This window comes from Triticum dicoccoides, chromosome 4A (genome assembly GCF_002162155.2).
Source record: "Triticum dicoccoides isolate Atlit2015 ecotype Zavitan chromosome 4A, WEW_v2.0, whole genome shotgun sequence".
Taxonomy (NCBI): domain Eukaryota; kingdom Viridiplantae; phylum Streptophyta; class Magnoliopsida; order Poales; family Poaceae; genus Triticum; species Triticum dicoccoides.
The window spans coordinates 191,094,148-191,110,117 of record NC_041386.1 but is presented as its reverse complement, the minus strand read 5'-3'; the positions used below and the strand labels follow the sequence as shown (position 1 = coordinate 191,110,117).

General features: G+C 42.8%; 2 protein-coding genes across 4 annotated transcripts; one reads left to right on the top strand and one right to left on the bottom strand.

Moving 5' to 3' along the window:
* Window positions 1-1,719: 1,719 nt before the first annotated feature.
* LOC119285622 (probable inactive receptor kinase At5g58300) lies at window positions 1,720-6,954 on the top strand. Of its 2 annotated transcripts, none has more exons than XM_037564953.1 (3): window positions 1,720-1,903; window positions 4,416-5,770; window positions 6,085-6,954. In XM_037564953.1, the coding sequence occupies exons 2-3, from the start codon at window positions 4,492-4,494 to the stop codon at window positions 6,717-6,719; spliced, it is 1,914 nt and encodes a 637-aa protein (XP_037420850.1). In that variant the 5' UTR covers window positions 1,720-1,903; window positions 4,416-4,491; the 3' UTR covers window positions 6,720-6,954. The 2 variants fall into 2 exon arrangements, with proteins under 2 accessions (XP_037420850.1, XP_037420851.1); XM_037564954.1 differs by lacking the exon at window positions 1,720-1,903 and adding an exon at window positions 4,007-4,234.
* A 4,140-nt stretch (window positions 6,955-11,094) lies between these two features.
* Window positions 11,095-15,602, bottom strand: LOC119285621 (meiotic coiled-coil protein 3-like). Of its 2 annotated transcripts, none has more exons than XM_037564951.1 (10): window positions 15,400-15,602; window positions 14,352-14,826; window positions 14,001-14,063; window positions 13,693-13,755; window positions 13,479-13,541; window positions 12,954-13,016; window positions 12,776-12,835; window positions 12,309-12,446; window positions 12,030-12,119; window positions 11,095-11,829 (listed from the first exon to the last, which is right to left on the bottom strand). In XM_037564951.1, the coding sequence occupies exons 2-10, from the start codon at window positions 14,781-14,783 to the stop codon at window positions 11,443-11,445; spliced, it is 1,359 nt and encodes a 452-aa protein (XP_037420848.1). In that variant the 5' UTR covers window positions 14,784-14,826; window positions 15,400-15,602; the 3' UTR covers window positions 11,095-11,442. The 2 variants fall into 2 exon arrangements, with proteins under 2 accessions (XP_037420848.1, XP_037420849.1); XM_037564952.1 differs by having other exon boundaries at window positions 14,352-14,823.
* Window positions 15,603-15,970: the final 368 nt, after the last annotated feature.

Genomic DNA, 15,970 nt, shown 5'->3' with positions numbered 1-15,970 from the left:
GTTGGGCTGGGATGGGTGCCTCGCGCCGTCGCACGATGTGTGCGGATGCGCCCATGACGCGTGGGCGGCTGCATAGGGGAGCTGGGTGGGTGGCTAGCTAAAGGGAAAAGGGGCGAGCGGTGAGGACAAAGTGAGACTGAGTCACAACTGTACAATTGTTTTCTTGGCAAGGCTCTATATTATATAATATATTGTAGAACCGAGATATTTAGGCAGTCTGTCAGTGCTATCAAACTTCTTAGATGTTTGTCTTTTTAATCTTTTATTTTGCATGTTACATATGAATTATTATACTATTACTGGGGAAATATGGCAGTACTATATTTAATTCATACTATGGCAGTACTATATTTAATTCATATATTTGTATATATATTTCACTTCGTAGAATGTGTCACTGATAGATATGGATATTGTTAACCATGAAAATGAACCTATCAACAAGAGCAATGTGCAGATAGAAATAGCAAATTCGCGTCATAACAAACCAAGAAGAGCAAATATTACACCACAAGGTATACTTTCACTGTGATTATCAACCTTACCATTTCATGGTCTTACTTTCACAGTGATTATCAAGTGTACTGTTATGTCGACCTAAATATTTTTTTATCTTGGCAATAGGAATTCTGGAAACTTCAAACTACACAGTGATTATCAAGTGTACTTTTATGTCGACCTAAATATTTTTTTATCTTGGCAATAGGAATTCTGGAAACTTCAAACTACACAGTGATTATCAAGTGTACTGTTATGTCGACTTAAATATTTTTTTATCTTGGCAATAGGAATTCCGGAAACTTCAAACTACACCACCCTTGCATTCAATCCGGATCATACTGCAGCACGCACACTTGATGGTGAGTAGTCATGACTTATTATCAACTACCAATCAATTACTTATGATTGTTATTAACATATGTACACAAAGTTTAAATATTATTAAATGCAACATTTATGCTATATATTTTTGCAGATATTCGCCAGAAAATAACTGGTGGGTTGATTGATATGAAGTTTGTTCAGCAATTTATTGAGTGGAGGTGGGCTTTCCTAGCAAGCGAGTTGTCTACAAAGGATTCCCGACACAGAATGTATACAAAGAAAGCTCAGCGCATGTAGTACATATAGTAGACATTGGTTATGTCTATTACGCATGATTGTGTGTTTCAATCTGTAAGTGTTATCACGTACTTGGTTTGTATCTACTATGTAGGTGACTGTTTCGTCATGTTTGTTTGTGTCTATGGTGTTTTAAGAGATGTGCTAATTTCACGGATGATTTAGTTATTATCTACATTTAAAAACAAGTTTATCCATGTTCATGGATTTTGAATTACCTTTAACATTGTTTTTTGTCAAAATATATTCTATAAAAAGCACTCATTTAAAATATCCAAGTCCATGCTATCACTTTGTCGAGTAATCTTTTCACATCATATTTCGGATTTCGTGTGTCCGTGGCAACGCACGGGCATTCAACTAGTACTACTAGTATGGCTAAGCTGGCGCGGATGAAAGACAAGGGAAACCAATTCAAAAAAAAAAACTGGTGAGCGGACTAGTGCCGTGCAGCGGTTACAGTCCGGGTTTTGACCAGCTGGGTGGGACATGTGCAGTGCAGGTGGTGGGGCACGACGGTAAAAGCGCATAGGCAGCGAGAAGAGCGTGCCGCTGCGCAAAAAGTTATTGCGGCTCCACTCCATACGGGCCGGCCCAAGCCTAGTGTCAGGCAGGCAGCCAGGCAGCGCTCCTCCTCGTTTTAAACGCTCCGTCCTCTCTCCATCACCTCTGCTCTGCTCTCGACTCGCACCGGCACCACCGCCGCCGCCGCCGTCGCCGTCGCGTATACTCTGGCCATCTCTACACCGGACGAGGACCCCTTCCGCCGCGCGCGCTCCAGGTACCGCACCGCTCTTGGGCCCCTGCATTTCCCTCATTTTCTTCTTCTCTGCGCGTGCCTCGTTCATGTTCAGTTCCACGGACACGGAGGAAGATGCTTGTTTTCTAGACTTTTTGGTTTGGTTTCTCCTGCAATCCTTTCAGTTACTACAAGTAATTGTGACTTATGTGCGCCTCTATGGCCGGTTTTCTCAGCCAGACGCTCCTCAATTCCCGTTTCTAGTTGTTACCCGTCCACTATTATCCCGCAACACCCTGGTTCTCACTAATTAAACGATTTTTTTTGCGGGTGCACTAATTAAACTACTCTATGCTTGTAGTACAGTCGATTACTACCCTTTCAAGGTTTTTTTGTTTTTTGGCAAGACCCAACCAGTGTGGCTGCAACCAGGAACCAGGATAACCAACAGTTTCTAGTAAATAATGAGTCTGCCGCTTGCCGGCAACAGGAATACCAAACGCTAGATTTGCTCTGCACAAGAAAATACTGCCCTTATAAGCTGAAAAGAAGGAGGCCATACAAATTCAACGTATTTGTTAGCTATACATTTGTTCTACAGACTAGTACTCCCTCCGTTCGTAAATATAAGTCTTTGTAAAGATTCCACTATGGACCACATATGGATGTATATAGATGCATTTTAGAGTGTAGATTCACTCATTTTGCTCTGTACGTGGTCCATGGTGAATTCTCTTCAAAGACTTACATTTAGGAACGGAGGGAGTAATAGACAAAAAAATGGACCATGTTCACAATGATGCAGAAGCCGGGGGTTTAACCCCCTTTTTGGAGAAAAAAATAGACTGTGTTTTAATCTATGTGTTACGTACATTTCTTGTTTTTTGTCCTGGTGGAATAGTGTAGATCTAGCACTAGCAGTAAAGCATCTATGCCATGAAGCCTTTTAGTAGTACACTAGTACTGCACAGTACAGCATTTTTTTCTTTTGCTTTAAAGGAAAAGCCACACTTCTACTGCTCTAACAATTCGCTAAAACGTCTAGAAAAACAAAGCAATATTACACACGGCGACACTGGTTTTGATGAGCTTTTAAGGGCTGCAAATGCGTCAACTCTGAACCCTTGAAAAATCATGTCCTCAGCAGTGGTTTTGGAGGACCGGCCAGTACTCGATTGTTCCATGAAATTAAAAATACGACACATTTAACTTGGTACTCAGTAAACAGTTGCACGCTAACCTACATCTTGGAGTGAGTAAACAATGCTGCAGCAACCCTAGGGTCCAATTGCATGTGCAAATCTCACTCTGGATCTTCTTCCACACACTAAGCATCTCCTTGCCACTGCCCTAGCTTCCCGACTTCACATAGTTAGGCTAGTCTGGTTCAGATTTGCCTTTATCTGTGTCACTTCTCCTTTAACCTTTATTTAGTTTAGTTGGATTCTCTGATCAGGCAGCAGCTTTTTATATTGGCAATTACCTTGCATACTGGGCTTGTTATCCTGAAAAAAACGAATGAACATCATGTGTGCTGATTTCACTTGCCAATGGATTAGCTCAAAACTGGCGGTAAGGCTGCTGCAATCATGTAAGATCTGACTGCTTGGATAGTGAGCTCAAGCGTGCTGTCCTCTACAGTATACTTAGCCTGTCTTAGTTAAGCTGAGCCCACTTTAACAAAGTGCCACGTGATGTGGTTTCCTGATGCTGGAAACGAGCGTTCGTGTCTAGACTATATTTGGTTTGTGGTAATCGTACTTTGGTGTTCCATTCAAGAAAGTGGTGTGTGATATGATGTGCTCATCTTGGAGACCAGTATTGATGAGCTTTAGTTTCCTTCTTGCGTCCCCTTTCTCTGCTTTATTGATGCCTTCCGTCTTTTACATCATTGCATCTCGACCCTACCACTATGTTTTATTTTTACTTTTAGTTACTTTCTTGTGCAACTTTTTATCTCATGCTTGTATTGCCTTTAAATGAGCGCCGTTCTTTGGATGCATAATTCCTGTCCCTGGTGTTGATTAGCTGTTATGCATTTGTTATCCTATGATTTGACAATGCTTCAGGAGCATAGGGAATCATCTCCGTAGTGAATAAGAAGGCTCAGTAAAGGGCTTGGTTGCAAAACCAGCCTAGAGGCTTCCCATGCACAATTTCTGATCATTCACACTCTTCGGTTTCCTCCGCTTTATTTGACTTCCTTTTAAAAAGAGAAGCAAGCTGCACTAGCTTCAAACACAAGTTTATAAAATTGTCAGGCTCCAGTAGGAATATTTTCCCTTTGATAGTGCTTTGGTCTTTCATGGCATGACCGCGTGGGGCTTTGCCTTTGTGTTTGTTCTTCCTTAGTCCTCATTATGTCTTCCACAGGTGCGCGCATCTACACACTGGCACAAGGAACTGTGTTTCCTCCCACACTCCGCGTGCACACCCACATATCTCATGTTATTGCTTGCAGTTTTATAACGAGTTAAAGGCAAATAGATTTATGTTTGAAGTTGTTCTTTCAGTTTATCATATTTTAGCACTAAAATCTTCATTTTCATTGCAGCTGTTTCATTATTACATTGGCGTAAACAGATGAAGTTGTTGCTCATTTAGTCAAGTTGACTCCGAGATATTCTCTAATGGGTTATCTAAATCTTAGAGGCTCTTTGCTTCCATTGCTCTGTCTGCACCTGCTCCTATCACTATTCATCTCATTGGCTACAGCAGACATAGCCTCTGAGAAGCAAGCTCTCCTTGCTTTTTCCTCCGCAGTCTACCATGGCAAGAAGCTCAACTGGGATCAAAACATCTCGCTGTGCTCATGGCATGGTGTAACATGCGCAGAGGATCGGTCACATGTATTTGCCCTTAGGGTACCAGCTGCTGGGCTGATTGGTGCAATTCCTCCAAATACTCTTGGCAAGCTTGTCTCCCTTCAGGTGTTAAGCCTGAGGTCTAATCGGTTGAGCGGAAGCATTCCTTCTGATGTCATCTCACTCCCTTCTTTACGTTCCATATTTCTTCAGCATAATGAACTGTCAGGAGATTTGCCTTCCTTTGTTTCTCCAGGCCTCATCACCCTTGACCTTTCCTACAACTCCTTTACAGGGCAAATGCCTACAAGCTTGCAAAATCTTACTCAGTTATCTATCCTGAATTTAGCAGAAAATTCTTTGTCTGGACCTATTCCTGATCTCAAGCTTCCAAGCTTAAGACAATTAAATTTGAGCAATAATGAGCTGAATGGCTCAATTCCTCCCTTCCTCCAAGTATTCTCAAATAGTTCATTCCTGGGGAATCCTGGACTGTGTGGGCCTCCTCTAGCTGAATGTTCTGTTCTTCCTTCGCCGACACCCTCATTACCACCGTCGCAAACATTGCCACGACATGGAAAGAAAGTGGCTACTGGATTTATCATTGTGGCTGCTGTTGGAGGCTTTGCTGTGTTTCTGCTAGCTGCTGTTGTTTTCACCGTGTGCTTTTCAAAGAGGAAGGATAGGAAAGAAGCGGGAGCTGGTTACAAGAGCAAGGGAGCCGATGGTGCAAGGATTGACAAGCATAAAGCGGATGTGAGCAGTGGTGTCCAAATGGCTGCCAAGAACAAGTTGGTTTTCTTGGAGGGATGCAGTTACAACTTTGACTTGGAAGACTTACTGAGAGCTTCCGCAGAAGTCCTTGGCAAGGGGAGCTATGGAACCGCCTACAAAGCTTTACTCGAGGATGGCACTATAGTAGTTGTCAAGAGGCTCAAGGATGTTGTGGCAGGGAAGAAAGAATTTGAGCAGCAGATGGAGCTTATCGGAAGGGTAGGCAAACATGCAAACCTCGTGCCTCTGCGTGCTTACTACTACTCAAAGGATGAAAAGCTTGTGGTTTATGAATTTGTTACTACTGGAAGCTTTTCAGCCATGCTACACGGTACGCTAATGCCTTTCACCCCTGCATAATTTTGTTTGCCTAAAGATCCATTGTTTTGTTAGCATAAGACAAACATGCCTATCATCCCTGAGCTAGCAAAACTTACATGCACAAAATGACCATGCAGATAGCAAGCTATGATATGTAGAATATACACATTCATGAACTTCACTTTCTTATTCTGTTAAGAGGACATTGTTGATTACCCACACACTGAAAATGGCTCTAATTGTTTAGCAGAAACAAGAAAAAAAATAGCCTTTCTGTAGATGGTGTGGCAATGTTCATGTTCTGATTAAAGTGGTGATGAACAGGTATTAAGGGCCTTGTGGAGAAGACCCCATTGGACTGGAATACGAGGATGAAGATCATACTTGGAACAGCACAGGGCATTGCACACATCCATGCAGAAGGAGGCCCCAAGCTTGCTCATGGCAACATCAAGTCCACCAACGTGCTCCTGGATCAAGACCACAACCCTCACGTCTCAGACTACGGGATGAGCACTCTGATGAGCCTCCCGATCAACACCTCCCGGGTGGTGGTCGGCTACCGCGCCCCAGAGACCTATGAATCCAGGAAATTCACCTACAAGTCGGACGTCTACAGCTTCGGCGTGCTCCTCATGGAGATGCTGACCGGAAAGGCCCCCCTCCAGTCGCAGGGGCAGGAGGACGTGATCGACCTGCCCAGGTGGGTGCATTCCGTGGTCCGGGAGGAGTGGACCGCCGAGGTGTTCGACGTCACGCTGATGAAGTACCACAACATCGAGGATGAGCTGGTGCAGATGCTGCAGCTGGCCATGGCCTGCACGTCGCGGTCCCCGGACCGGCGCCCCACGATGGCAGAGGTGATCAGGATGATCGAGGACCTCCGGCAGTTCACCGCTTCCGAGAGCTGCGCCTCTTCCAATGAAAACCCCAGGGACTCCAACCCTCCATCGGCGTAAATGCTGGCTCTGGCTGGCTTGTTCGTCCAGAAGCAACTCAAGCACTGGCTTGTATTCCATGAACAAGCCTTGTATCCCTATAACTGTGCCAATAGTCCATGCGTGCAAGTTAATTGGTAGTCTCTTTAACATGTAATCTTAATACATTGCCTCTGCTCGTGGGCATCAGACATTGTTGTGTCAGTTGACGACATTGATTATCTTCTACTACCTGCTTGCAAGTAGCAGATGCGCACACATCGCTCCTCACAAGATCGCACCCAAGCAATAGATGAAGAACTACTCCCTCCGGTCACAAACATAAGATGTTCTAACCTTTTCTCTCTCTTTTTTGCGGGGGAAAATGATACGACCCTTTGTAATAAAAACAGTAAGGTCATCGATGTTTCATCTGAAGCCGGTGTTGTCCGAAAGTACGATGCATCTACACTGGAGTATCTACGGCCAAGTAATGAAGATGAGCATACACTAGCTAATACTTGCATGCACGTTGATGCATCGGACAGAATTAATATAGGCCGAAAGAAGAAACAAGTCCAAGCTCAGGACAAGATAAGATTTATTTCAGAATTTGACATGCGTACAATGGTGCAAGAAATAAAGAGAGAAAAATATGAGATGAAAGCCAGCATAGAATGCTATTCTGTTTTAATTGTAGGAGGCAAAATCCATTCGGTGCATGCAACCAAGAATTATGGCTATTTAATTGGAGATATGGAAGGAGTTAAAGGAAGAATCAAGGTACTAGGATTTATGTTCTTGTTTCAGCCGCACAAATATCACGTAAGTGCAAACGTGCCGTGGAGTGTGTAGAGTCTGCTATGTTTGAAGGAAGTTGGATGGGGTCCACCAGAACAATTAAAGGAAATAATGGCGCACCAAATTATAATCCAAGCATATTTAGAATTAGATATTCCTTGTAACAGATTGCATGCTAAAAATAAGGCATGTAACCTTGTGGGTCTCGGGAGAAGTTTCAGGTTCGGTTTAGAGTTTCCTTTTATCTTCTTTTTGTGCATGTGTGCAGCCTATAAAGGCCAAAGGTGCGACCATGTAAAACTGAGGTTATATTTTGATATGAAATAGACAGATGTATTTTCAGGGGTAGACACTCGTATCAAGTTTTTGAGGTAGCTTTAGAAAACCTCTTTATTGTGATTTTTGTGAGGAAATTGTTTTGCGCGTGAGGTGCCGTCGTCCAGATTGTTTCTCTCGTGCTGAGCCGCAAGGTTCAAACCCTCTACTTCGTGTGCATCGCGTGCGCGGGCGAGAGGTTACTGTTACTGAAGGTGGAGTACCGTGAAAGGTCGGGCCACAACAACGGATCGGATCTCACAACGAGGTTCGGTTCTCATCAGGTGGTATTCAGAGCAAGGTTATTCACGGTACAATATTTTTCTTCGAGTTCTATTGGATTTTTTTTATCATGAGGAAAGATTGTAGCTCGCAATTGATGATGTCGGTGGAGAAGGATCCATTGCGTGCCTTGCCGTGGTACCAATGCTTTACGCGTGTGCGTGTAGGGCCGGCGAGTTGTTCAACCTTGATGAATTGCTATTCTGGGATGAATTTGGTGAGTCGGACTATGGTTGATGCTTTGAACCTGCCGTTGATTGAACATCTAGAACCATATGAGCTTTGGTGGAAGGACAAGTTTGTCAAGATTATACATCGCGTCGAGGTACAGTTCAGTTTATGCGGATATGGTGATCTAGTCTTGTGTGATGTTCTTCCTATGCACATGCATACATGTTCGATAATGCTAGGAAAACCATGGACGGATAAAAGACAATTAACATATCATTCAGTGGGAGAATTTTCTTTTGCTCATGGAGGACAGTATGTACCGCTTGACTCATACACATTTGATCAGTATAGGGCGGATCGTCAGAAGCGAGATATTGCTCATGCCGCATCAGAAGTAGAAAAGAAGAGGGTCAAAGCTATCGAAAATTTTACGGTGGTCGTTCAGTCTGCAAATAAAAATATTGTTGAAGAAATTGACTCGAAACCGAGGACGGTTTCGATTCAAGGGGGAGATGATGATACGACCCTTCGTAATAAAAACAGTAAGGTCATCGATGTTTCATCTGAAGCCGGTGTTGTGCGAAAGTACAATGCATCTACACTGGAGTATCTACGGCCAAGTAATGAAGATGAGCATACACTAGCTAATACCTGCATGCACGTTGATGCATCGGGCAGAATTAATATAGGCCGAAAGAAGAAACAAGCCCAAGCTCAGAACCAGATAAGATTTATTTCAGAATTTGACATGCGTACAATGGTGCAAGAAATAAAGAGAGAAAAATATGAGATAAAAGCCACATAGAATGCTATTCTGTTTTAATTGTAGGAGGCAAAATCCATTCGGTGCATGCAACCAAGAATTATGGCTATTTAATCGGAGATATGGAAGGAGTTAAACGAAGAATCAAGGTATTAGGATTTATGTTCTTGTTTCAGCCGCACAAATATCACGCAAGTGCAAACGTGCCATGGAGCGTGTGGAGTCTGCTATGTTTGAAGGAAGTCGGATGAGGTCCACCAGAACAATTAAAGGAAATAATGGCGCACCAAATTATAGTCCAAGCATATTTAGAATTAGATATTCCTTGTAACAGATTGCATGCTAAAAATAAGGCATGTAACCTTGTGGGTCTCGGGAGAAGTTTCAGGTTCGGTTTAGAGTTTCCTTTTATCTATTTTTTGTGCGTGTGTGCAGCCTATAAAGGCCAAAGGTGCGACCATGTAAAACTGAGGTTATATTTTGATATGAAATAGACAGATGTGTTTTCAGGGTAGACACCCGTATCAAGTTTTTGAGGTAGCTTTAGAAAACCTCTTTGTTGCGATTTCTGTGAGGAAATTGTTTTGCGCGTGAGGTGCCGTCGTCCAGATTGTTTCTCTCGTGCTGAGCCGCAAGGTTCAAACCCTCTATTTCGTGTGCATCGCGTGCGCGGGCGAGAGGTTACTGTTACTGAAGGTGGAGTACCGTGAAAGGTCGGGCCACAACAACGGATCGGATCTCACAACGAGGTTCGGTTCTCATCAGAAAAAATATATGTTCTAACCTTTTTTTTGGGCAAAATATATGTTCTAACTTATTTGTGTGTTTGTTCACTCATTGCAGTCTGTATGTCGTATATATTGAAATATCCAAAACATTTTATATTTGTGATTTTAGAGTAATACTAGTATAGCACTATAAAGGGAAACATGCAAAAACTCCATCCCTTCCATATTATAAGTGTCTTGTCTACATCAGCGACATTTAGAGTGTGTTTGGTTCAGAAACGAAGTGAAATGAAATGTCATGATTCCGTTCTAGTAGAATGGGTCGGTTCCATCCTTGTGTTTGGTTAATGCAAATCTGAGGAATGGAACGGTTATGTTTTAGTGTTTGGTTTCAGATATGTGATGAAATGGATTTGTTCATCCCTACACTTGTCTGCTTGTGATTATGTAGAATATATTAAACTTTGAACTGGATTTCAGTCAATCAAAAACCACTGGATGCATTGGCACACACATATGGGCAAGATTAAGCTGAATTAAAAAAGAGCAGTGCATACACTGAATCAGATTTCAGAACACCAAAAACAGCCGGTTTCAGTCAAATGGCTGATCTCGACAAGACAAAGGCTGAATTGGATGGGGAGCTCAACAGTACAGGGCTTAGCCCCAATCGCCGGCGCACTGGTTGGGCTCGCTGGGCGCCGGCACAGGACTGGAGACACCTGGGCGCGAAGACCGCGCCTAGCGGTGCACGAGGCCGCACAGCTGCGCGTACTACAGATCAACGCCGTCGCTCGCGGCCATCCAGCGCGGCCGTCTCGTGATGCATGAGGCCGTGCAGGAGCTGCTCGTGCACTCTGGTACGGATCTACGCCGCCGCCCGCCTCCATTAGCCGCCGTCTCTCGGTGCCCGCCGTCGCTCGCCTCCATCCAGCGCCGTCTCTCGGTGCCCGCCGTTGCTCGCCTCCCTCCAACGCCGCCTATTGCTACCCGCCGCCGCTCGTGTCGAGAGAGGGAGAGGCGATAGAGTTGCGGGAGTGCGAGGATAACGACCGGTTCCATGTGCTCCGCTCGATTTGGAGGTATGAGCGCGTTGAATATTCGGTTCGTGGGAACCAGTCGGTTACCGTTCCAGCTCTATACTCCTACCAAACACCAGAACGGGGCTAGGAACGGGTCGGTTACCGTTCCAGCTCTATACTCCTACCAAACACCAGAACGGGGCTAGGAACGGGTCCGACCCATGACATTCCGGTTGATGACTGCAACCAAACGCACCCTTAACACTTAGAACGGAACGGAGGGAGTAATAACCAATCAAGGTGGCCGTATCACCCACATACCAGAACTCAGAGAATACAAGGCATACCAACATTTCAGATGTTACTATAATATAAATCTGGCCAGTACAGCTTCTCACATGGTCAGACAAAGCCCTCTTGTATAAATCCGGAACAATAACTTCTCACGCCCCTGATAAAATTACAGGGGAGGAAGAAAAATCTATCGGCAGCAAGCACCGCCACAAATCACCATAGCGTCCATATCTCTGCAGAATCCAATGCACCCGTCCAACACATTCGCCACCATCTTAATGTTACGAAGAAGTTCCAAAAGCTTACTGAAAACTATGTCAGTGCAACAAAAAACAGGACTCCTCTTTCCAGCACACAGATCTCGAGCAGCCCGATGGGCAGATGTAGAGTTACTTTTGGTTCACCAAGTCTGCACCACTGACATACCTAGCAACAAACGAGATCAACCGGAAGGGTGCGCCAACAATGGGGGCATCAGTAAATGGAACCTCCTCAGCTGTCTGTGGATCATCTTCATGAATCAGTATATCATCCAACGGAACCGGCACGATTTCACCACTTGTTCTTGGTTCATCAAATCCTTGGCATGCATTTGCGTTCATGAGGCTCTGGCCAGCACCATTGCTGCTCGTTGCTTCTGCAACGTACACCGAAGTTTCATCTGCATGATCACTAGAATAGGCACCAACAGGAATGTTGCTGACATGACTGTAGATATTGTCCGAAGTAACTGCCAGCGAACTGTTCAGACCTCTATCAGCAGCAAGTTCGTTACCCTGCACACAGGGAAACATTGCATTTAAGCAATTATGAATCATTGCGACATGTAAGGAAATCACATTCCCAACAAGTGGGGAACTGAACTGTAACCACCCAGAATGGATATTCATGTAAATGAACTACGTACATAGATAATTTTTGGGTACAGTAACATCCTTACGGAAATGGACAAACATTCGCATAGTAACATACTTACTTTACTGATCACGGTCGTAAAATCAGTGGTCTGCTTATGGAGAAATGAACCGGACAGATCTGTTTGATTCATCACCTCATTTTCAGGAACCTGCATCATAAAAAAAATCAGTTTTATAGAATAGTCTGGATGCTAAGAATTTATTACAAAGAGGTAATAAATAATACGTATTTCTGACCAGGCAATTTCATTGGAGATCAAATATTCAGTTGTAGGTTGGTAGAAATCAAATGGGTATAAACATAAGAATCAATAGAGCGATGTTCTGGACAAACTTACCTCTTTAGTAATGGAGGCTTCAGTAAGTGCAATCTTTGCTTCAAGGGTTTGTAATCTTGACTCCAATTCATCCACACTTACCACCAACCGCTGATTTTCCTCAACAGTACTTTTTGAAGTTTCATCCAATACCTTCACCTGCCAGGCTTTGTTATTAAATAGTAATATCAGAATATATAAGTAAATGTGCACATGCTACATATGAAAACCGAACAATTGAAGGTCCAGATCTGACAGATTCATATACCAACATATGAACTATTAGACACTTTTTTTAGGTTTATTAAGTATAAACAACTACTCCGCAGAACCAAAGTACGTATGTTGTATCTCCTTTTAGAAAAAACAACTAATGCTTGCCCATAGGATACATATTGCGATATTAGCATTTCACTAAGGATTCATTTTTCTCAACCAGCTACAATGAAGAAAAATAAACAGTTGGAAACAGACGGTATAATTCTTACCTGCTCCTGTAATGCTTTGTTGGTTTCCTCCAGCAAACTTAATCTTTCTTTAAGAGAAGTCTGAAGAAAATAAGCAGCATGTCAACCCAAAACAGTTAAAAAGAAAAATGATACAAGTCCCCGAAGGCATAAAAAACGCGAAGAGAAAGTAGTGATAAGTAATCTCTCTGAACATTACCTCCTGATGAGTTAGGACACCATTGACATCCTCTACGCACTTGACTTTGTTATCCAAAACTTCCTACGTGAAATTGCGAAATAAATATTATATTGGTGTTACTGTTTCAGCAACTTTAAATAAATCAAGCCTGATTAGTGATTTGCTCCATACATGAAGTTTGAGCTGCTTGGGACGACCCAAAGACATCTCGTCCCAACGACATATCTAGTGATTTTGATTCATCACTTGCATTAATAGAACTAAACTACCGATTGAGTGAACAAGCTAAATAGCATGGCTTTGCAACCCCTGGCACTAAATTAACAAGCTAAAAAAGATGATCCAGTCATTTTGGGGTGATCATCCTGTAAAATGGAAGGAAGGTACTTCATTGTATTTTTAAAACTGCTTTTACTTTTTACCAGTGTCAAAGCCTAAGCTCAAACCAAAGTTCATTGGTAAAGTTTGACCTCCTATACAACAAGACTGGCACATAGACCTTTCTCATCAAAGAAACAAATAAGTAGAAGGAACAGCAAATACCTCCTTTTTAACCAGCATATCGTACCCATTCTGTAGATTATTAAGTTTTTCCTCCAAAATGACCTAAAATAAAAGGCAATATGAGGTAAGAAAATTCAATTCATTTCACCTAGCTACATGGAAGAAAATAAATAGTAGACTCGAGAGAGTAAGATAATTTCCCAGCTGCATTGATCAAATCAAATGGTGATTACGTCCAGCACATAAAACATACCTCATTTTGTGCATGATAACCCACTTTGTTATGCAACTTTTCAAGTTCGCTCTCCATCTCGTTCTGCAGGAAAAGAAATATAAGAGTATTTTGTATGAGATGTTTCTAGTGTGCAAAATAGTCTTTTCATGTTCAGAAGTGACCGTCTGGTTCAGATAATAAGCAGACAGCAAACAGGCTTTGCATCTGTTGATACATAATCCCTTTCCTCAATTATTACCCTTAAACAAATAAATGATATTCCCCGCAAAAAAGTACATGATACTGTTATGTATGTCGATGTTAAAAACAGGGGCATGCATACATACCACTTTTTGAAGCCATAAACCTTTCTCATCTTCCAATTGCTTTATTGTATCGTGTAATTTATCCTGCGGTGGCAATGACCAATGAGTGTATTTACAAGGATGAACAGCACAAAGAATCAAATGTGCAAATGCGGAGCTGGAAGTGCAAATTGAGAAATCCAAGTAATTTTCACTGATGAAAGAGCAGGTATCTAGCAACAATATTGCAGAAATGATAACATTCTTCTTTACAGGAACGGTTAGATGGTAGGTATGCATGATCAGGGGATGTTCACAGTGAAGATATATCAAACTTGAATTGAAAAGATAGAGGCCGTTGATAGTGCAGTTACGCTTTACAGAAGAACTTACAAGCTTTGATTCAAAAAGTCGGTCCTTGCCAAGTTCCATGGTAGAATCTGAAATCCCAATGCTCATCTGATCGGCATAGACTGTATTACTGGCCTTGTGATTCTCCTGTGTCATGGTAGGTTCGTGATTCTCGTCGCATGGAATCACCTCACCAACAGACGACGATATGGTTTCATCAGCGTTTGCAACATTCTGCTTTGCATGCGGAGTCTGCTCGTGATTCTGGTACTGTGTTCCCTCTCCAACACTGGACACTGCATCTCCAACACTGGACACTGCATCATCTGCATCAGCACCACTATAATTTTCTTTTGGAGCCAAATCATCATTGTGGCTGTGAGGAACAGCTTCATCGGCATTGGTCACCGCATCACCAGTATTCTTCCCTTGGTTTCCCTTCTTCTTCCTGTTCCTCTTCTTTTTGCTGTCCATCTCTTGGTTTGCAGCTTAGCCCTTAAATTACTATCTGTATCTACTAGCATGGCGACAACGAACAAAATGAACTTTCAGCTAATTTGTTGAACAGACCTTTTTATCAGATAGATTGAGTATCCTAAGTTCCATGGCAATCTATTGGTGAAAAATAAAAACAGATTATGTGCGTAATATTTTTATCTTCCTGCCATAAACCATACAATTTAGTCATTTCGGTAACCAACTCGTATCCCTATCTTGATTCTTGAACGCCACAAGAAAGGAAACCTCACACTTCATTCAACCAACGGCAACACAAGGCCGGATATTACGACCAAAATAATAATCTCAGCTTGTGATTTCAGCCACTACGCGCCTATGCCCATGCGTGTGTCTATATGTAAGCAACGGATTCGAACGGAGTACATAACAAGAGTTTCTACTAACAAATGCCGGCACAACACACAGCCGGCGACCCCGGAGGTGGTTCTGCGCAAGGCATCTAACTTCGACCAAAGGGAAACACAAGATCATTTTTTGTACTAATAACTTGATGACGAGTTCGAATAGAAATTTCAAGGGGACACGGCGGAGGATTAAGATAAGGAAATAACAACGGCCCGGTGGTACTAACCCTAGAAACGCCGCCGCTTCTGCTGGCCACGGATTAGGGAGGTTGGGATCTGGAGGAGGGCGATGGGTTAACTGGTGGGAAGGTGGATTTTTGGGGGAGCGTTTGTTTAATTGGAAAGAGATCTTCGTAGGAGGGAGGGAGGGAGGACGGCTAGGGCGGAATGGTCGGTGGCTTGTCGCTGCGCGAGCCTGCGCGCACGTTCTATCTATTTTTCTCGCCGAAACTTCCATTCTTCCTTCGCCAATAGTACTCTACTGTGTTGTTATCTTATGCAAATGCAGAATTTTGCAGACAGGAATTCTGCATTTTGATATTATTTGACATTGCGGCGAGAAGATTTTGTTGTATGCTTCCATTTCCATACCAAATCTGTTGTCGTAATATTAATTTTTATGCTCAAGGCTAACATTTCGTTCTAGGTTGTAAAGTAAGCTTATTAGGTCTTATTTATTCAAAAAAAAAAAGATTAGATCTTATTTTCCATCGATATCCACACAAGTCAGGTATGGTGTAGGTGAAATTTGCGGTTATTGAAAATGAATAGCGGTGGGGAACGAGCTGGGCCGCTCTG

Bases quoted from the DNA above. Each gene is read 5' to 3' on its own strand.
- LOC119285621 (XM_037564951.1), bottom strand. From the start codon at position 14,783: ATGGACAGCAAAAAGAAGAGGAACAGGAAGAAGAAGGGAAACCAAGGG. The intron at 13,542-13,692 runs GTATGTTTTATG...CTTTTATTTTAG, and splicing joins GTTATCATGCACAAAATGAG to GTCATTTTGGAGGAAAAACT. The intron at 12,836-12,953 runs GTAATGTTCAGA...TATTTTCTTCAG, and splicing joins GTGTCCTAACTCATCAGGAG to ACTTCTCTTAAAGAAAGATT.
- LOC119285622 (XM_037564953.1), top strand. From the start codon at position 4,492: ATGGGTTATCTAAATCTTAGAGGCTCTTTGCTTCCATTGCTCTGTCTG. The intron at 5,771-6,084 runs GTACGCTAATGC...GGTGATGAACAG, and splicing joins CTTTTCAGCCATGCTACACG to GTATTAAGGGCCTTGTGGAG.